Source organism: Phyllobates terribilis, unplaced genomic scaffold (genome assembly GCF_046119375.1).
Source record: "Phyllobates terribilis strain yellow unplaced genomic scaffold, ASM4611937v1 Scaffold_12__6_contigs__length_324123572, whole genome shotgun sequence".
Taxonomy (NCBI): domain Eukaryota; kingdom Metazoa; phylum Chordata; class Amphibia; order Anura; family Dendrobatidae; genus Phyllobates; species Phyllobates terribilis.
Genome location: NW_027362772.1, coordinates 91042447 through 91063990, shown reverse-complemented (window position 1 = coordinate 91063990; position 21544 = coordinate 91042447). Strand labels below are relative to the sequence as shown.

General features: G+C 52.6%; 1 protein-coding gene across 2 annotated transcripts in view; it reads left to right on the top strand.

Annotated features, from left to right (window-relative positions):
* The first annotated feature begins 660 nt into the window (after nt 1-660).
* The window catches only part of ARHGEF19 (Rho guanine nucleotide exchange factor 19), a 112064-nt gene continuing 91180 nt past the window's right edge, over nt 661-21544 (top strand). For both annotated transcript variants that reach the window (XM_073656133.1, XM_073656132.1), the window contains exon 1: nt 661-1014. In XM_073656133.1, the coding sequence (XP_073512234.1) occupies nt 1010-1014 (5 nt within the window). In that variant the 5' untranslated portion in view covers nt 661-1009. The remainder of the gene's footprint in view (nt 1015-21544) is intronic.

Here is a 21544-nt window from a genome sequence, read left to right as displayed (position 1 = left end):
GGAGAACAACTAAAGACCCTACTGCCTATACTTACAACTACCAGAGAAGAAAAAAAGTGACTTTCTGGGGTTTCAGCCTCCAGAAGGGGAAGGAGACGGACTGGTGGTCAAGTGGAGCAGAAGGGAATCCAAGACATATGGAGTTAATGTAAAGGATTCTGTAGGCAGAAAACAGAGGAATGGGTCATGTGACTGCTGGGCAGCCCCCTCAATAGCAGGGATTAGCTGTGGTGCTGAGAGGGGCACAGGAGAGAAAAAATATGAAACAATGAAAAACCGTGTAGTAGTGTGGAAACCGTAGAAAGTAGTTTACAATAGCTGCTAATTGTCTTTATGGGACTTTCCCTATAATCAGTACCGGGTGCGATAGGTCTCATCTCTTTTATCAGTCCCTATAACATTAACCCTGGATCCAGTTCTCTATGTGGTGGGGGGCAGAGGACTTGGGGATGGGGGTATGAGTTGCATTTTGTTGCTTTCAGCCTTTTGTTTGCATAGAAAAAAAAAAGTTTCAGGCAGTTTGTGGAGTTTGCTGGCAGCCGACCCCCCTTAACCCCTTGCTGTCCGGAGCGGAGCCCCCTCCTCCTCCTCCTCCTCCCGCTGGCAGCAGGGCTCCTCTCTTGTGTGATGTCTCTTCCTCCCAGAATCTCCCTGTTATTTCGGGAGCTGCCAAACCAGTTCTGAGCTTGTGAGCAGCAGAGACATGTCTGGAGGGTCTGGAGCAGGAGGAGGGGGCTGGGACATGTCAGCACAGCGCTGCTCGCCCTCCTCCTCCTCCTCCCCCTGCATTCAGTGTAGACTCCCCCTGTGTACAGTGCAGCCCGGGCGGCAGGTGCTGAGGATGCGCTAAGCCGGGGGGCGCAGGAGATGCAGCCGGGCGCAGCCACACAACCCCAGGGAGGGGATGCCAGAGGCCGCAGAGCACCTGCTGGAAAGGACGAGACCCCCGGGATCTGCAGCCCCTGTGCCATGTGTCGTCTGAAGACCCCCAGGAAGGAGGAGCCGCACAATGAGGTACTGTGGGCTGCTGGGCCCCATCAATGGCACTTTTGTTGCGTGCGGGGCCTCCCAGAAGCCTCCACTTGTTGATCCGCAAACTTCCAGCAAGTTGTCAGAAGGGCCTGGAGTTAGTGCTGCAGATGGGGGGCTGAGTGCAGGGGGGCTAGTGCTGCAGATAGGGGGGTTAGTGCTGCAGATGGGGGGCTGAGTGCAGGGGGGTTAGTGCTGCAGATGGGGGGCTGAGTGCAGGGGGGTTAGTGCTGCAGATGGGGGGCTGAGTGCAGGGGGGCTAGTGCTGCAGATAGGGGGGTTAGTGCTGCAGATGGGGGGCTGAGTGCAGGGGGTTAGTGCTGCAGTGGGGGGCTGAGTGCAGGGGGTTAGTGCTGCAGATGGGGGGCTGAGTGCAGGGGGGTTAGTGCTGCAGATGGGGGGCTGAGTGCAGGGGGGCTAGTGCTGCAGATAGGGGGGTTAGTGCTGCAGATGGGGGGCTGAGTGCAGGGGGGTTAGCGCTGGAGATGGGGGGCTGAGTGCAGGGGGGCTAGTGCTGCAGATAGGGGGGTTAGTGCTGCAGATGGGGGGCTGAGTGCAGGGGGTTAGTGCTGCAGATGGGGGGCTGAGTGCAGAGGGGTTAGTGCTGCAGATGGGGAGCTGAGTGCAGAGAGTTAGTGCTGCAGATGGGCGGCTGAGTGCAGGGGGGCTAGTGCTGCAGATAGGGGGGTTAGTGCTGCGGATGGGGGGCTGAGTGCAGGGGGGTTAGCGCTGCAGATGGGGGGCTGAGTGCAGGGAGTTAGTGCTGCAGATGGGGGGCTGAGTGCAGGGGGGTTAGTGCTGCAGATGGGGAGCTGAGTGCAGAGAGTTAGTGCTGCAGATGGGGGGCTGAGTGCAGGGGGGTTAGTGCTGCAGATGGGGAGCTGAGTGCAAGGGGGTTAGTGCTGCAGATGGGGGGCTGAGTACAGGGGGGTTAGTGCTGCAGATGGGGAGCTGAGTGCAAGGGGGTTAGTGCTGCAGATGGGCGGCTGAGTGCAGGGGGGTTAGTGCTGGAGATGGGGGGCTGAGTGCAAGGGGGGTAGTGCTGGAGATGGGCTGAGTGCAGGGGGGTTAGTGCTGCAGATGGGGGGCTGAGTGCAGGGGGGCTAGTGCTGCAGATGGGGGGCTGAGTGCAGGGGGGCTAGTGCTGCAGATGGGGGGCTGAGTGCAGGGGGTTAGTGCTGCAGATGGGGGGCTGAGTGCAGGGGGGTTAGTGCTGCAGATGGGGGGCTGAGTGCAGGGGGGCTAGTGCTGCAGATGGGGGGCTGAGTGCAGGGGGGCTAGCGCTGCAGATGGGGGGCTGAGTGCAGGGGGTTAGTGCTGCAGATGGGGGGCTGAGTGCAGGGGGGTTAGTGCTGCAGATGGGGAGCTGAGTGCAAGGGGGTTAGTGCTGCAGATGGGCGGCTGAGTGCAGGGGGGTTAGTGCTGGAGATGGGGGGCTGAGTGCAAGGGGGGTAGTGCTGGAGATGGGGGGCTGAGTGCAGGGGGGTTAGTGCTGCAGATGGGGGGCTGAGTGCAGGGGGGTTAGTGCTGCAGATGGGGGGCTGAGTGCAGGGGGGTTAGTGCTGCAGATGGGGGGCTGAGTGCAGGGGGGTTAGTGCTGCAGATGGGGAGCTGAGTGCAAGGGGGTTAGTGCTGCAGATGGGGGGCTGAGTACAGGGGGGTTAGTGCTGCAGATGGGGAGCTGAGTGCAAGGGGGTTAGTGCTGCAGATGGGCGGCTGAGTGCAGGGGGGTTAGTGCTGGAGATGGGGGGCTGAGTGCAAGGGGGGTAGTGCTGGAGATGGGCTGAGTGCAGGGGGGTTAGTGCTGCAGATGGGGGGCTGAGTGCAGGGGGGCTAGTGCTGCAGATGGGGGGCTGAGTGCAGGGGGGCTAGTGCTGCAGATGGGGGGCTGAGTGCAGGGGGTTAGTGCTGCAGATGGGGGGCTGAGTGCAGGGGGGTTAGTGCTGCAGATGGGGGGCTGAGTGCAGGGGGGCTAGTGCTGCAGATGGGGGGCTGAGTGCAGGGGGGCTAGCGCTGCAGATGGGGGGCTGAGTGCAGGGGGTTAGTGCTGCAGATGGGGGGCTGAGTGCAGGGGGGTTAGTGCTGCAGATGGGGAGCTGAGTGCAAGGGGGTTAGTGCTGCAGATGGGCGGCTGAGTGCAGGGGGGTTAGTGCTGGAGATGGGGGGCTGAGTGCAAGGGGGGTAGTGCTGGAGATGGGGGGCTGAGTGCAGGGGGGTTAGTGCTGCAGATGGGGGGCTGAGTGCAGGGGGGTTAGTGCTGCAGATGGGGGGCTGAGTGCAGGGGGGTTAGTGCTGCAGATGGGGGGCTGAGTGCAGGGGGGTTAGTGCTGCAGATGGGGGGCTGAGTGCAGGGGGGTTAGTGCTGCAGATGGGGGGCTGAGTGCAGAGGGGTTAGTGCTGCAGATGGGGGGCTGAGTGCAGGGGGGCTAGTGCTGCAGATGGGGGGCTGAGTGCAGGGGGGCTAGTGCTGCAGATGGGGGGCTGAGTGCAGGGGGGCTAGTGCTGCAGATGGGGGGCTGAGTGCAGGGGGTTAGTGCTGCAGTGGGGGGCTGAGTGCAGGGGGTTAGTGCTGCAGATGGGGGGCTGAGTGCAGGGGGGTTAGTGCTGCAGATGGGGGGCTGAGTGCAGGGGGGTTAGTGCTGGAGATGGGGGGCTGAGTGCAAGGGGGTTAGTGCTGCAGATGGGGGGCTGAGTGCAAGGGGGCTGTGCTGCAGATGGAGGGGCTGAGTGCAGGGGGCTAGTGCTGCAGATGGAGGGGCTGAGTGCAGGGGGGCTAGTGCTGCAGATGGAGGGGCTGAGTGCAGGGGGGCTAGTGCTGCAGATGGAGGGGCTGAGTGCAGGGGGGCTAGTGCTGCAGATGGGGGGCTGAGAGCAGGAGGGCTAGTGCTGCAGATGGGGGGCTGAGTGCAGGGGGGCTAGTGCTGCCGATGGGGGGCTGAGTGCAGGGGGGCTAGTGCTGCAGATGGAGGGGCTGAGTGCAGGGGGGCTAGTGCTGCAGATGGAGGGGCTGAGTGCAGGGGGGCTAGTGCTGCAGATGGAGGGGCTGAGTGCAGGGGGGCTAGTGCTGCGGATGGAGGGGCTGAGTGCAGGGGGGCTAGTGCTGCGGATGGAGGGGCTGAGTGCAGGGGGGCTAGTGCTGCGGATGGAGGGGCTGAGTGCAGGGGGGCTAGTGCTGCGGATGGAGGGGCTGAGTGCAGGGGGGCTAGTGCTGTCGATGGAGGGGCTGAGTGCAGGGGGGCTAGTGCTGCCGATGGAGGGGCTGAGTGCAGGGGGGCTAGTGCTGCAGATGGAGGGGCTGAGTGCAGGGGGGGCTAGTGCTGCAGATGGAGGGGCTGAGTGCAGGGGGGCTAGTGCTGCAGATGGGGGGCTGAGTGCAGGGGGGCTAGTGCTGCCGATGGGGGGCTGAGAGCAGGGGGGCTAGTGCTGCCGATGGGGGGCTGAGTGCAGGGGGGCTAGTGCTGCAGATGGAGGGGCTGAGTGCAGGGGGGCTAGTGCTGTAGATGGAGGGGCTGAGTGCAGGGGGGCTAGTGCTGCAGATGGAGGGGCTGAGTGCAGGGGGGCTAGTGCTGCCGATGGAGGGGCTGAGTGCAGGGGGGCTAGTGCTGCAGATGGAGGGGCTGAGTGCAGGGGGGCTAGTGCTGCAGATGGAGGGGCTGAGTGCAGGGGGGCTAGTGCTGCAGATGGAGGGGCTGAGTGCAGGGGGGCTAGTGCTGCAGATGGAGGGGCTGAGTGCAGGGGGGCTAGTGCTGCAGATGGGGGGCTGAGTGCAGGGGGGCTAGTGCTGCCGATGGGGGGCTGAGAGCAGGGAGGCTAGTGCTGGAGATGGGGGGCTGAGTGCAGGGGGGCTAGTGCTGCAGATGGAGGGGCTGAGTGCAGGGGGGCTAGTGCTGCCGATGGAGGGGCTGAGTGCAGGGGGGCTAGTGCTGCCGATGGAGGGGCTGAGTGCAGGGGGGCTAGTGCTGCCGATGGAGGGGCTGAGTGCAGGGGGGCTAGTGCTGCAGATGGGGGGCTGAGTGCAGGGGGGCTAGTGCTGCAGATGGAGGGGCTGAGTGCAGGGGGGCTAGTGCTGCCGATGGGGGGCTGAGAGCAGGGGGGCTAGTGCTGGAGATGGGGGGCTGAGTGCAGGGGGGCTAGTGCTGCAGATGGAGGGGCTGAGTGCAGGAGGCAGCTCCAAGGTCTCACTGTTCCCTCTCCTTTTGTTCCTCTGCTGGGACAATGAAGAGGGCATAGCTGCTCCCGGGATCGGGGGGCTAAACTGGGGCAGATCTTCTGGGGTGAGGGGCTGCAGGGGGGGTCCGGGCTCCGGCTGGATACAATGTTCCACACTATATGGTCTATAGGTTTATATTGGTCCCATTGCGGCAGGTGTCCTGACTAATGTGGATAAAGCTTATGAAAGACTCTCCATCAAAACCTTTGTTTGCTGTCAGTGAATGCAGAGAATAGGGCATTCAGAGGTAAAGTCCCTCCAGATCCCATTCAGAGAGCGCGGATCCACCTGCCGAGCCCCGGCCAGGATAGGACAAGGCTGTGCGCCTCTACCTGCAACTACCTGGCCACATTCACTGACAGCAAGGACAGCAGTCACTGCCACTTGTCATGGAAATAGTTATTGGTTGACTCACAACCCTCGTGATGACATCACAGCCCTGAGCTCACAACCCTCGTGATGACATCACAGCCCTGAGCTCACAACCCTCGTGATGACATCACAGCCCTGAGCTCACAACCCTCGTGATGACATCACAGCCCTGAGCTCACAACCCTCGTGATGACATCACAGCCCTGAGCTCACAACCCTCGTGATGACATCACAGCCCTGAGCTCACAACCCTCGTGATGACATCACAGCCCTGAGCTCACAACCTTCGTGATGACATCACAGCCCTGCAGAAATGCTGCAGAGTAAGAAACCATCTACAATAGAAGGGTTAATAGTTTATTTTTTATCAGTCAACAAAATGCAAAGTGGATGAAGTAAAAGAAAAATGTCCAGTGCGCTGAAAAAGTCTTCACACCCCGTGAGCTTTTCTGCATTTTTTCACGTTACACCCACAGACTTAAATGTATTTTATTGGGATTTTCTGTGATACAAACACAAAGTAACGAGTATTAGTGACGAGTAAAAGAAATGATGCAAGGTTTTCTAACTATCTTATAAATATAAATCTGACAATTGTGAGATTCATTAGTATTCAGCCCCCTGTAGTCTGATGCCCCTAAATAACATCCTTAGTGACCAATCGCCTCCAGAAGTCACATTATTAGTACATTGTGTCCACCTGGGTGTGATTTATCCCCAGTATAACTACAGCTGTTCTGTAGGTTTGTGTGAGAACATTAGGGATCAAACAGCATGATGAAAACCAAGGAGCCCACCAGACAGGTCAGGGATAAAGCTGAAAGCCAAGGAGCCCACCAGACAGGTCAGGGATAAAGCTGTGGAGAACAGTAAAGCAGGGTTGGTTATAAATAATAGCATGAGTTCTGAACATCTCACAGGGCACTGTGCAATCCATCATCCAAAAATGGAAGGAGTATGGCACAACTATAAACCTACCAAGACATGACCTGACATCCCAGCAAGGAGAGCGCTAATGAGAGAAGCAGCCGAGAGGTCCATGGTCACTGAGGAGCTGCAGATCCACAACTCAGGGGCAGAATCTGTCCACAGGGCACCTTTTTAAGCCATGCTCACACATTTCAGTATTTGGTCTGTATTTTACATCAGTATTTGTAACCAGGAGTGAAACAATTAGAGGAAAAGTAGAATACAACCCCTGGCAAAAATTCTGGAATCACCGGGCTCGGAGGATGTTCATTCAGTTGTTTAATGTTGTTGAAAAAAAAACTAAAGTAATTTCAAATGGCAACTTTAGGGCTTTAAGAAACACTAAAAGAAATCAAGATTAAAAATGTGCTACTCAGTAAGGGCAATTTTTTTCAGACCAAGCCGAGGGAAAAAATTATGGAATCGCTCAATTCTGAGGAAAAAAAAATATGGAATTATGAAAAACAAACACCCAAAAAACACTCCAATACATCACTAGTATTTTGTTGCACCACCTTTGGCTTTAATAACAGCTTGCAGTCTCTGAGGCATGGACTTAATGAGTGACAAACAGTACTCTTCATCAATCTGGCTCCAACTTTCTCTGATTGCTGTTGCCAGATCAGCTTTGCAGGTTGGAGCCTTGTCATGGACCATTTTCTTCAACTTCCACCAAAGATTTTCAATTGGATTGAGATCCGGACTATTTGCAGCCCATGACATTGACCTTATGTGTCTTCTTTCAAGGAATGTTTTCACAGTTTTTGCTCTATGGCAGGACGCATTATCATCTTGAAAAATGATGTCATCCTCCCCAAACATCCTTTCAATTGATGGGATAAGAAGACTGTCCAAAATATCAATGTAAACTTGGGCATTTATTGCAGATGTAATGACAGCCATCTCCCCAGTGCCTTTACCTGACATGCAGCCCCATATCATCAATGACTGTGGGAATTTGCATGTTCTCTTCATGCCGTCATCTTTATAAATCTCATCGGAACGGCCCCAAACAAAAGTTCCAGCATCATCACCTTGCCCAATGCAGATTCGCGATTCATCACTGAATATGACTTTCATCCAGTCATCCACAGTCCACGATTGCTTTTCCTTAGCCCATTGTAACCTTGTTTTTTCCTGTTTAGGTGTTAATGATGGCTTATGTTTAGCTTTTCTGTATGTAAATCCCATTTCCTTTAGGCGGTTTCTTACAGTTCGGTCACAGACATTGACTCCAGTTTCCTCCCATTCGTTCCTCATTTGTTTCCTGTTTTGGAGACATATTGCTTTACGTTTCCGGTCTTGATGCTTTGATGTCTTCCTTGGTCTACCAGTATGTTTGCCTTTAACAACCTTCCCATGTTGTTTGTATTTGGTCCAGATTTTAGACACAGCTGACAACCAACATCTTTTGCAACATTGCGTGATGATTTACCTTCTTTTAAGAGTTTGATAATCCTCTCCTTTGTTTCAATTGACATCTCTCGTGTTGGAGCCATGATTCATGTCAGTCCACTTGGTGCAACAGCTCTCCAAGGTGTGATCACTCCTTTTTAGATGCAGACTAACGAGCAGATCTAATTTGATGCAGGTGTTAGTTTTGGAAATGAAAATTTACAGGGTGATTCCATAATTTTTTCCTCAGAATTGAGTGATCCCATAATCTTTTCCCTCTGCTTGGTCTGAAAAAAATTACCGTTACTGAGTTCCACATTTTTAATCTTGATTTCTTTTAGTGTTTCTTAAAGCCCTAAAGTTGCCATTTGAAATGACTTTAGTTTTGTGCCATGTTTGTGATCTGCTTTTTTTCAACAACATTAAACAACTGAATGAACATCCTCCGAGCCCGGTGATTCCATAATTTTTGTCAGGGGTTGTAGAAACACATCACTACTTCTGTATTTTTTGTCCACTCCTGGTTTTGGCTTACAAATACTGATAAAATACTGATCGTGTGGACGTGGCCTTAGTCGTATACTCCACAAATCTGGCCTTTACGGAAGAGTGGCAAGAAGAAGCCATAAGAAGTCCTATGTAGGAGGCACAGCGAGCAAGTGGAAGAAGGGGCTCTGGTCAGATGAGACCAAAGGAGACATTTTTAGGCTAAATGCGAAACGCTATGTGTGGCAGAAAACTAAAACTTCACATCACCCTGAAAACACCATCCCCACAGTCACACATGGTGGTGACAGCATCATGCTGTGGTGAGGTTTCTCTACAGCAGGGGCAGGGAAGCTGGTCAGAGGTGATGGGAAGATGGATGGAGCTAAATACAGGATAATCCTGGAGGAAAACCTGTTATAGGCTGCAGAAGACCTGAGACCGGGGCGGAGGTTCACGTTCCAGCAGGACAACAACCCTCAACATCCTGCAGAACTACAATGGAGGGTTTACATCAGAGCATATTCCTGTGTGTGAACGGCGCAGTCACAGTCCAGACCCAAATCCCAGAGAATCTGTGACCAGACGTGAAAATCACTGATCACAGACGTCTCCATCCAATCACTGAGCGAGAGCGAGGGGGCAAAGCTGGAGAGACAGACCCCAGAGACTGCAGAGAAAGCTGGAGAGACAGACCCCAGAGACTGCAGAGAAAGCTGGAGAGACAGGTCCCAAGAGACTGCAGGGAAAGGTGGGAGAGACAGACCCCAAGAGACTGCAGAGAAAGCTGGAGAGACAGACCCCAGAGACTGCAGAGAAAGCTGGAGAGACAGACCCCAGAGACTGCAGAGAAAGCTGGAGAGACAGGTCCCAAGAGACTGCAGGGAAAGCTGGAGAGACAGACCCCAAAAGACTGCAGAGAAAGGTGGAGAGACAGACCCCAAAAGACTGCAGGGAAAGCTGGAGAGACAGACCCCAAAAGACAGCAGGGAAAGCTGGAGAGACAGACCCCAAAAGACTGCAGAGAAAGCTGGAGAGACAGACCCCAAAAGACTGCAGAGAAAGCTGGGAGAGACAGACCCCAAAAGACTGCAGAGAAAGCTGGAGAGACAGACCCCAAAAGAGTATTGACTTTGGGAGCTGAATAGAAATGCACCTTGCAATTTTCAGATTTATATTTGTATAATAGTGACCTCGTATAATTTCCTTTACACGTCACTAATACTTGTTATTGGTATTTGTATCACAGAAAATCCCAATAAAATACATTTAAGTTTCTGGGTGTAAAGTGAAAAATGTGGAAAAGTTCATGGGATATGAAGACTTTTTTTTAAGGCATGATAAATCCCATCAGTATCTGGGGACCGCCCGTCGCCTCCATCATCAGTATCTGGTGACCGCCCGTCGCCTCCATCGTCAGTATCTGGGGACCGCCCGTCGCCTCCATCATCAGTATCTGGTGACCGCCCGTCGCCTCCATCGTCAGTATCTGGGGACCGCCCGTCGCCTCCATCATCAGTATCTGGGGACCGCCCGTCGCCTCCATCGTCAGTATCTGGGGACCGCCCGTCGCCTCCCTCATCAGTATCTGGTGACCGCCCGTCGCCTCCATCATCAGTATCTGGGGACCGCCGGTCACCTCCATCGTCAGTATCTGGTGACCGCCTGTCGCCTCCATCATCAGTATCTGGTGACCGCCCGTCGCCTCCATCATCAGTATCTGGGGACCGCCCGTCGCCTCCATCATCAGTATCTGGGGACCGCCGGTCACCTCCATCGTCAGTATCTGGGGACCGCCCGTCGCCTCCATCATCAGTATCTGGTGACCGCCCGTCGCCTCCCTCATCAGTATCTGGGGACCGCCCGTCGCCTCCATCATCAGTATCTGGTGACCGCCCGTCGCCTCCATCGTCAGTATCTGGTGACCGCCCGTCGCCTCCATCGTCAGTATCTGGGGACCGCCCGTCGCCTCCATCATCAGTATCTGGGGACCGCCGGTCACCTCCATCGTCAGTATCTGGTGACCGCCTGTCGCCTCCATCATCAGTATCTGGTGACCACCCTTTGCCTCCATCGTCAGTATCTGGGGACTTCCCGTCGCCTCCATCATCAGTATCTGGGGACAGCCCGTCTCCTCCATCATCAGTATCTGGGGACAGCCCGTCTCCTCCATCATCAGTATCTGGGGACCGCCCGTCGCCTCCATCATCAGTATCTGGGGACCGCCCGTCGCCTCCATCATCAGTATCTGGGGACCGCCCGTCGCCTCCATCATCAGTATCTGGGGACCGCCCGTCGCCTCCATCATCAGTATCTGGGGACCGCCCGTCGCCTCCATCACTTCTTCTCGTCACTTGTACACTGGTTATGGAGGATCTCGGCAGGAGGTTTTGCCAAACATCTTAGGAGAACTGACCCCAGATCTTCTGTGTATGAGGCTTGTGCGGATCCTTCTGTCTCTTCATGTGACCTCAGACAGACGGGATGATGTGAGATCAGGGCTATGTGGGGCCCGATCATCACCCCCTGGACTCCTCGTTCTTAATGACATTGACTAGATGTTGGGGGTCGTTGTCCGGCTGCAGAATAAATTTGGAGTTGATCAGATGCCTCCTGACGGTATTACATGATGGATAAGTTGCTGATAGTTCTGAGCTGATGACACTGCTGGACATCTTCTTCCGATTTTGAAGAAATGTACGATGTCATTTTACCTGCAGTTTCTTTGGCTGACCACTGCGTCTCAACATTTCCCATTTCTTGGTGCTTCTTCTTCTTCTTCTTTAACAGCCCAGTAGTTGTGAAATCTTTCCTGGGAGAAACCTTGCTGATGCAGTATAACTACCTAGGGTCTTGTTGCTGCGCTTAGCCTTGCCTTGGTGTATGACCTGTGATGTGGTCTGTCCTCCACACCCTCAGTTTTTTAGCAGTTCCTCTCCCAGTTTTATTCCTCCTACATGGCTGTTTCTGTGTCGGTTAATGATTGTGTTTCAACCTCGATATGAAAATGATGATCATTATCACTTGTGTTGATCGGATATACATTTCTCTTTTTGTTACACTTTACATTTTATTGATAGTTTATTTTTATCACTTCCATTACAGAAAGCTCTTTACTCTGCGGCGTTCTTCATCTGCCTAAAACTTTTGTGTAATTTTGTATAAATATATACATGGGCGGGAGAGGACCCGCCCGAGCCGGGACAGGGGCGGCAGAGGACCCGCCCGAGCCGGGACAGGGGCGGCAGAGGACCCGCCCGAGCCGGGACAGGGGCGGCAGAGGACCCGCCCGGGCCGGGACAGGGGCGGCAGAGGACCCGCCCGGGCCGGGACAGGGGCGGCAGAGGACCCGCCCGGGCCGGGACGGGGGCGGCAGAGGACCCGCCCGAGCCGGGACGGGGGCGGCAGAGGACCCGCCCGGGCCGGGACAGGGGCGGCAGAGGACCCGCCCGGGCCGGGACAGGGGCGGCAGAGGACCCGCCCGGGCCGGGACAGGGGCGGCAGAGGACCCGCCCGGGCCGGGACAGGGGCGGCAGAGGACCCGCCCGAGCCGGGACGGGGGCGGCAGAGGACCCGCCCGAGCCGGGACAGGGGCGGCAGAGGACCCGCCCGGGACAGGGGCGGGAGAGGAGTAGTAATATAAAATCTATAAAAGATTTATAGAGACCTGTATAACAAACATGGCAGCTGTATCTAATCCCATCATGTGTGATACATCCCTATTAGCACGGTCTCCGGCACTTCCTCCACGCTTCTTGTCCTCTGCAGGTGAGCGTCTTGTCACCTGACACGGGTTGGGGTGGGGGCCACACATTCTTCAGTCTATAACATGCCGGGGGCCGCTCTTTTATCTTGTCCTTAGGCCGCGATGCATGAAACCTCAGAAGCTGCAGCCTCTGTAAATCCTCCATAGTCACAATCATTATCCTCGTCTGAGTGAGTCTCCTGTAAACACGTTGCTGAGAGTCGCCCCGATTATCGCCTCGCCCGCGGCTGCTGCGTGTGTACATCGGTCATGTGGTCTCTCCTGAGACTGCTAAACAGCAACTGTGAGAATAAGGGAGACGCTGCGGACAGGGGACGCATTTCATCTGCGCACAACAGACGTCCTATCAGGAACCAACTTGGCTGACGGCGCACAAAGCTGGGGATCAATGTGGTTTATACACGAGAAGACGTGTAATACAGACGCTCCCCCCATGTAATATCACGTGTAATACAGACGCTCCCCCCGTGTAATATCACAGGTGTAATACAGACGCTCCCCCCCGTGTAATATCACAGGTGTAATACAGACGCTCCCCCCGTGTAATATCACAGGTGTAATACAGACGCTCCCCCCCGTGTAATATCACAGGTGTAATACAGAAGCTCCCCCCGTGTAATATCACAGGTGTAATACAGACGCTCCCCCCGTGTAATATCACAGGTGTAATACAGACGCTCCCCCCGTGTAATATCACAGGTGTAATACAGAAGCTCCCCCCGTGTAATATCACAGGTGTAATACAGACGCTCCCCCCCGTGTAATATCACAGGTGTAATACAGACGCTCCCCCCCGTGTAATATCACAGGTGTAATACAGACGCTCCCCCCGTGTAATATCACGTGTGTAATACAGACGCTCCCCCCGTGTAATATCACAGGTGTAATACAGACGCTCCCCCCGTGTAATATCACAGGTGTAATACAGACACTCCCCCCCGTGTAATATCACAGGTGTAATACAGACGCTCCCCCCCGTGTAATATCACAGGTGTAATACAGACACTCCCCCCGTGTAATATCACAGGTGTAATACAGACACTCCCCCCGTGTAATATCACAGGTGTAATACAGACACTCCCCCCGTGTAATATCACAGGTGTAATACAGACACTCCCCCCGTGTAATATCACAGGTGTAATACAGACACTCCCCCCGTGTAATATCACAGGTGTAATACAGACACTCCGCCCGTGTAATATCACAGGTGTAATACAGACGCTCCCCCCCGTGTAATATCACAGGTGTAATACAGAAGCTCCGCCCGTGTAATATCACAGGTGTAATACAGACACTCCCCCCGTGTAATATCACAGGTGTAATACAGACACTCCCCCCGTGTAATATCACAGGTGTAATACAGACACTCCGCCCGTGTAATATCACAGGTGTAATACAGACGCTCCCCCCCGTGTAATATCACAGGTGTAATACAGACGCTCCCCCCCGTGTAATATCACAGGTGTAATACAGACGCTCCCCCCGTGTAATATCACAGGTGTAATACAGACGCTCCCCCCGTGTAATATCACGTGTGTAATACAGACGCTCCCCCCGTGTAATATCACGTGTGTAATACAGACGCTCCCCCCGTGTAATATCACAGGTGTAATACAGACGCTCCCCCCCGTGTAATATCACAGGTGTAATACAGACGCTCCCCCCGTGTAATATCACAGGTGTAATACAGACGCTCCCCCCCGTGTAATATCACAGGTGTAATACAGACGCTCCCCTCCGTGTAATATCACAGGTGTAATACAGACGCTCCCCCCCGTGTAATATCACAGGTGTAATACAGACGCTCCCCCCATGTAATATCACAGGTGTAATACAGACGCTCCCCCCCGTGTAATATCACAGGTGTAATACAGACACTCCCCCGTGTAATATCACAGGTGTAATACAGACACTCCCCCGTGTAATATCACAGGTGTAATACAGACGCTCCCCCCCGTGTAATATCACAGGTGTAATACAGACACTCCCTCGTGTAATATCACAGGTGTAATACAGACGCTCCCCACCATGTAATATCACAGGTGTAATATAGACGCTCCCCACCATGTAATATCACAGGTGTAATATAGACGCTCCCCCCGTGTAATATCACAGGTGTAATACAGACGCTCCCCCGTGTAATATCACAGGTGTAATACAGACGCTCCCCCCCGTGTAATATCACAGGTGTAATACAGACACTGCCCCCGTGTAATATCACAGGTGTAATACAGACGCTCCCCCCGTGTAATATCACAGGTGTAATTCAGACACTCCCCCCCGTGTAATATCACAGGTGTAATACAGACGCTCCCCCCGTGTAATATCACAGGTGTAATACAGACGCTCCCCCCGTGTAATATCACAGGTGTAATACAGACGCTCCCCCCGTGTAATATCACAGGTGTAATTCAGACACTCCCCCCCGTGTAATATCACAGGTGTAATACAGACGCTCCCCCCGTGTAATATCACAGGTGTAATACAGACGCTCCCCCCGTGTAATATCACAGGTGTAATACAGACGCTCCCCCCCCGTGTAATATCCCAGGTGTGATGCAGACACTCCCCCCCCGTGTAATATCACAGGTGTGATGCAGACACTCCCCCCCCCGTGTAATATCACAGGTGTAATACAGACACGCCCCCCGTGTAATATCACAGGTGTAATACAGACGCTCCTCCCGTGTAATATCACAGGTGTAATACAGACGCTCCCCCCGTGTAATATCACACGTGTAATACAGACACTCCCCCCCCGTGTAATATCACAGGTGTAATACAGACGCTCCCCCCGTGTAATATCACACGTGTAATACAGACACTCCCCCCCGTGTAATATCACAGGTGTAATACAGACGCTCCCCCCGTGTAATATCACGTGTAATACAGACGCTCCCCCCGTGTAATATCACAGGTGTAATACAGACACCCCCCCCCATGTAATATCACAGGTGTAATACAGACACCCCCCCCCCGTGTAATATCACAGGTATAATACAGACACTCTCCCCCGTGTAATATCACAGGTGTGATACAGACACTCCCCCCCGTGTAATATCACAGGTGTAATATCACAGGTGTAATATAGACACTCCTCTCGTTTAATATCACGGGTGTAATACACACGCTCCCCCCGTGTAATATCACGGGTGTAATATAGACACTCCCCCCGTGTAATATCACACGTGTAATATAGACACTCCTCTCGTTTAATATCACGGGTGTAATACACACGCTCCCCCCGTGTAATATCACGGGTGTAATATAGACACTCCCCCCGTGTAATATCACACGTGTAATATAGACACTCCTCTCGTTTAATATCACGGGTGTAATACACACGCTCCCCCCGTGTAATATCACGGGTGTAATACAGACACCCCCCCCGTGTAATATCACGGGTGTAATACACACGCTCCCCCCGTGTAATATCACGGGTGTAATACGCACGCTCCCCCCGTGTAATATCACGGGTGTAATACACACGCTCCCCCCGTGTAATATCACGGGTGTAATACACACGCTCCCCCTCATGTAATATCACGGGTGTAATATAGACACTCCCCTGTGTAATATCACGGGTGTAATACAGACACTCCCCCCGTGTAATATCACGTGTAATACAGACACTCCCCCCGTGTAATATCACACGTGTAATATAGGCACTCCTCTCGTTTAATATCACGGGTGTAATACACACGCTCCCCCCGTGTAATATCACAGGTGTAATACACACGCTCCCCCCGTGTAATATCACGGGTGTAATACACACGCTCCCCCCGTGTAATATCACGGGTGTAATACACACGCTCCCCCCGTGTAATATCACGGGTGTAATACACACGCCCCCTCCCCCCTCATGTAATATCACGGGTGTAATATAGACGCTCCTCCCGTGTAATATCACGTATGTAATACAGACACTCCCCTGTGTAATATCACGTGTGTAATACAGACACTCCCCCCGTGTAATATCACAGGTGTAATACAGACACTCCCCCGGTGTAATATCACGGGTGTAATACAGACACTCCCCCCGTGTAATATCACGGGTGTAATACACACGCTCCCCCCGTGTAATACAGACGCTCCCCCCGTGTAATATCACAGGTGTGATACAGATGCTCCCCCCGTGTAATATCACGGGTGTAATATAGACACTCCTCCCGTGTAATATCACACGTGTAATACACACGCTCCCCCCGTGTAATATCACAGGTGTGATACAGACGCTCCCCCCATGTAATATCACGGGTGTAATATAGACACTCCTCCCGTGTAATATCACACGTGTAATACAGACGCTCCCAGTGTGTAATATTACACGTGTAATACAGACGCTCCCCCCGTGTAATATCACAGGTGTAATACAGACGCTCCCCCCATGTAATATCACAGGTGTGATACAGACGCTCCCCCCGTGTAATATCACAGGTGTAATACTGACGCTCCCCCCCGTGCAATATCACAAGTGTGATACAGACGCTCCCCCCGTGTAATATCACAGGTGTAATACAGACGCTCCCCTCATGTAATATCACACGTGTGATACAGACACTCCCGCCCGTGTAATATCACAGGTGTAATACAGACGCTCCCAGTGTGTAATATTACACGTGTAATACAGACGCTCCCCCCATGTAATATCACAGGTGTAATACAGACGCTCCCCCCATGTAATATCACAGGTGTGATACAGTTACTCCCCCCATGTAATATCACAGGTGTAATACTGACTCTCCCCCCGTGTAATATCACAGGTGTAATACAGACGCTCCGCCCGTGTAATATCACAGGTGTAATACAGACGCTCCGCCCGTGTAATATCACAGGTGTAATACAGACACTCCCCCCGTGTAATATCACAGGTGTAATACAGACACTCCCCCCGTGTAATATCACAGGTGTAATACAGACACTCCGCCCGTGTAATATCACAGGTGTAATACAGACACTCCGCCCCGTGTAATATCACACGTGTGATACAGACACTCCCCCCGTGTAATATCACAGGTGTAATACTGACTCTCCCCCCGTGTAATATCACAGGTGTGATACAGACGCTCCCTCCGTGTAATATCACAGGTGTAATACAGACGCTCCCCCCGTGTAATATCACAGGTGTAATACAGACGCTCCCAGCGTGTAATATCACAGGTGTAATACAGATGCTCCCCCCCGTGTAATATCACACGTGTAATACAGACGCTCCCCTCATGTAATATCACACGTGTGATACAGACACTCCCCCCCGTGTAATATCACAGGTGTAATACAGACACTCCCCCGTGTAATATCACAGGTGTAATACAGACGCTCCCCCCGTGTAATATCACACGTGTAATACAGACACTCCCCCCGTGTAATATCACAGGTGTAATACAGACGCTCCCCCCCCGTGTAATATCACAGGTGTAATACAGACACTCCCCCCGTGTAATATCACAGGTGTAATACAGACACTGCCCTCGTGTAATATCACAGGTGTAATACAGACGCTCCCCCCGTGTAATATCACAGGTGTGATACAGACGCCCCCCCCGTGTAATATCACAGGTGTAATACAGACACTCCCCCCGTGTAATATCACAGGTGTAATACAGACGCTCCCCCCGTGTAATATCACAGGTGTGATGCAGACGCTCCCCCCGTGTAATATCACAGGTGTGATGCAGACGCTCCCCCCATGTAATATCACGTGTGTAATACTGACACTCCCCCATGTAATATCACAGGTGTGATACAGACGCTCCTCCGTGATATCACAGGTGTAATACAGACTCATCCCCCGTGTAATATCACAGGTGTGATGCAGACGCTCCCCCCGTGTAATATCACAGGTGTAATACAGACGCTCCCCCCGTGTAATATCACAGGTGTAATACAGACGCTCCCCCCGTGTAATATCACAGGTGTAATACAGACACTCCCCCCGTGTAATATCACAGGTGTGATACAGACGCTCCCCCCGTGTAATATCACAGGTGTAATACAGACACTCCCCCCGTGTAATATCACAGGTGTAATACAGACGCTCCCCCCGTGTAATATCACAGGTGTGATGCAGACGCTCCCCCCGTGTAATATCACAGGTGTGATGCAGACGCTCCCCCCATGTAATATTACACGTGTGATACAGACACTCCCCCCGTGTAATATCACGTGTGTAATACTGACACTCCCCCATGTAATATCACAGGTGTGATACAGACGCTCCTCCGTGATATCACAGGTGTAATACAGACTCATCCCCCGTGTAATATCACAGGTGTGATGCAGACGCTCCCCCCGTGTAATATCACAGGTGTGATGCAGACGCTCCCCCCGTGTAATATCACAGGTGTAATACAGACGCTCCCCCCGTGTAATATCACGTGTGTAATACAGACACTGCCCTCGTGTAATATCACAGGTGTAATACAGTCACTCCCCCGTGTAATACAGACGCTCCCCCCGTGTAATATCACAGGTGTAATACAGACGCTCCCCCCGTGTAATATCACAGGTGTAATACAGACGCTGCCCCCGTGTAATATCACAGGTGTAATACAGATACACCCCCCGTGTAATATCACAGGTGTAATACAGACACTGCCCCTGTGTAATATCACAGGTGTAATACAGACGCTCCCCCCGTGTAATATCACAGGTGTAATACAGACGCTCCCCCCGTGTAATATCACAGGTGTAATACAGACACTGCCCCCGTGTAATATCACAGGTGTAATACAGACGCTCCCCCCGTGTAATACAGACGCTCCCCCCGTGTAATATCACAGGTGTAATACAGACGCTCCCCCCATGTAATATCACAGGTGTAATACAGACACTCCCCTGTGTAATATCACAGGTGTAATACAGACGCTCCCCCCGTGTAATATCACAGGTGTAATACAGACGCTCCCCCCGTGTAATATCACAGGTGTAATACAGACGCTCCCCCCGTGTAATATCACAGGTGTAATACAGACGCTCCCCCCGTGTAATATCACAGGTGTAATACAGACGCTCCCCCCGTGTAATATCACAGGTGTAATACAGACGCTCCCCCCCCCGTGTAATATCACAGGTGTAATACAGACACTCCCCTCATGTAATATCACAGGTGTAATACAGACACTCCCCCCGTGTAATATCACAGGTGTAATACAGACGCTCCCCCCGTGTAATATCACAGGTGTAATACAGACACTCCCCCCGTGTAATATCACAGGTGTAATACAGACACTCCCCCTGTGTAATATCACACGTGTAATACAGACGCTCCCCCCGTGTAATATCACAGGTGTAATACAGACGCTCCCCCCTGTGTAATATCACAGGTGTAATACAGACACTCCCCCGTGTAATATCACAGGTGTAATACAGACACTCCCCCCGTGTAATATCACAGGTGTAATACAGACACTCCCCCCATGTAATATCACACGTGTAATACAGACACACTCCCCTGTGTAATATCACACGTGTAATACAGACTCTCGCCCCGTGTAATATCACAGGTGTAATACAGACGCTCCCCCCCGTGTAATATCACAGGTGTAATACAGACGCTCCCCCCCGTGTAATATCACAGGTGTAATACAGACACTCCCCCCGTGTAATATCACAGGTGTAATACAGACACTCCCCCCGTGTAATATCACAGGTGTAATACAGACACTCCCCCTGTGTAATATCACAGGTGTAATACAGACACTCCCCCGTGTAATATCACAGGTGTAATACAGACACTCCCCCCGTGTAATATCACAGGTGTAATACAGACACTCCTCCGTGTAATATCACAGGTGTGATACAGACGCTCCCCCCCGTGTGATATCACAGGTGTAATACAGACGCTCCCCCCCGTGTAATATCACAGGTGTAATACAGACTCTCCCCCGTGTAATAACACAGGTGTAATACAGACTCTCCCCCCGTGTAATATCACAGGTGTAATACAGACGCTCCTCTGTGTAATATCACACGTGTAATACAAACGCCCCCCCCGTGTAATATCACAGGTGTGATACAGACGCTCCCTGTAATATCACACGTGTAATACAGACGCTCCCCCCCGTGTAATATCACAGGTGTGATACAGACGCTCCCCCCCGTGTAATATCACACGTGTAATTTCACAGGTGTAATACAGACACTCCCCCCGTGTAATATCACAGGTGTAATACAGACGCTCCCCCCCGTGTAATATCACAGGTGTGATACAGACGCCCCCCCCGTGTAATATCACAGGTGTAATACAGACACTCCCCCGTGTAATATCACAGGTGTAATACAGACGCTCCCCCCGTGTAATATCACAGGTGTGATACAGACGCTCCCCCGTGTAATATCACACGTGTAATACAGACGCTCCCCCCCGTGTAATATCACAGGTGTGATACAGACGCTCCCCCCTTGTAATATCACACGTGTAATATCACAGGTGTAATACAGACACTCCCCCCGTGTAATATCACAGGTGTAATACAGACGCTCCTCCCCGTGTAATATCACAGGTGTGATACAGACGCTCCCCCCCGTGTAATATCACACGTGTAATATCACAGGTGTAATACAGACACTCCCCCCGTGTAATATCACAGGTGTAATACAGACACTCCCCCCGTGTAATATCACAGGTGTAATACAGACGCTCCCCCCCGTGTAATATCACAGGTGTGATACAGACGCTCCCCCCGTGTAATATCACACGTGTAATACAGACGCTCCCCCCGTGTAATATCACGTGTGTAATACAGACGCTCCCCCCCGTGTAATATCACACGTGTAATATCACAGGTGTAATACAGACACTCCCCCCGTGTAATATCACAGGTGTAATACAGACACTCCCCGTGTAATATCACAGGTGTAATACAGACGCTCCCCCCCGTGTAATATCACAGGTGTGATACAGACGCTCCCCCCGTGTAATATCACACGTGTAATACAGACGCTCCCCCCGTGTAATATCACAGGTGTAATACAGACGCTCCCCCCGTGTAATATCACACGTGTAATACAGACGCTCCCCCCGTGTAATATCACAGGTGTAATACAGACGCTCCCCCCGTATAATATCACAGGTGTAATACAGACACTCCCCCGTGTAATATCACAGGTGTAATACAGACACTCCCCCGTGTAATATCACAGGTGTAATACAGACACTCCCCCCGTGTAATATCACACGTGTAATACAGACGCTCCCCCCGTGTAATATCACACGTGTAATACAGACGCTCCCCCCGTGTAATATCACAGGTGTAATACAGACGCTCCCCCCGTGTAATATCACACGTGTAATACAGACGCTCCCCCCGTGTAAT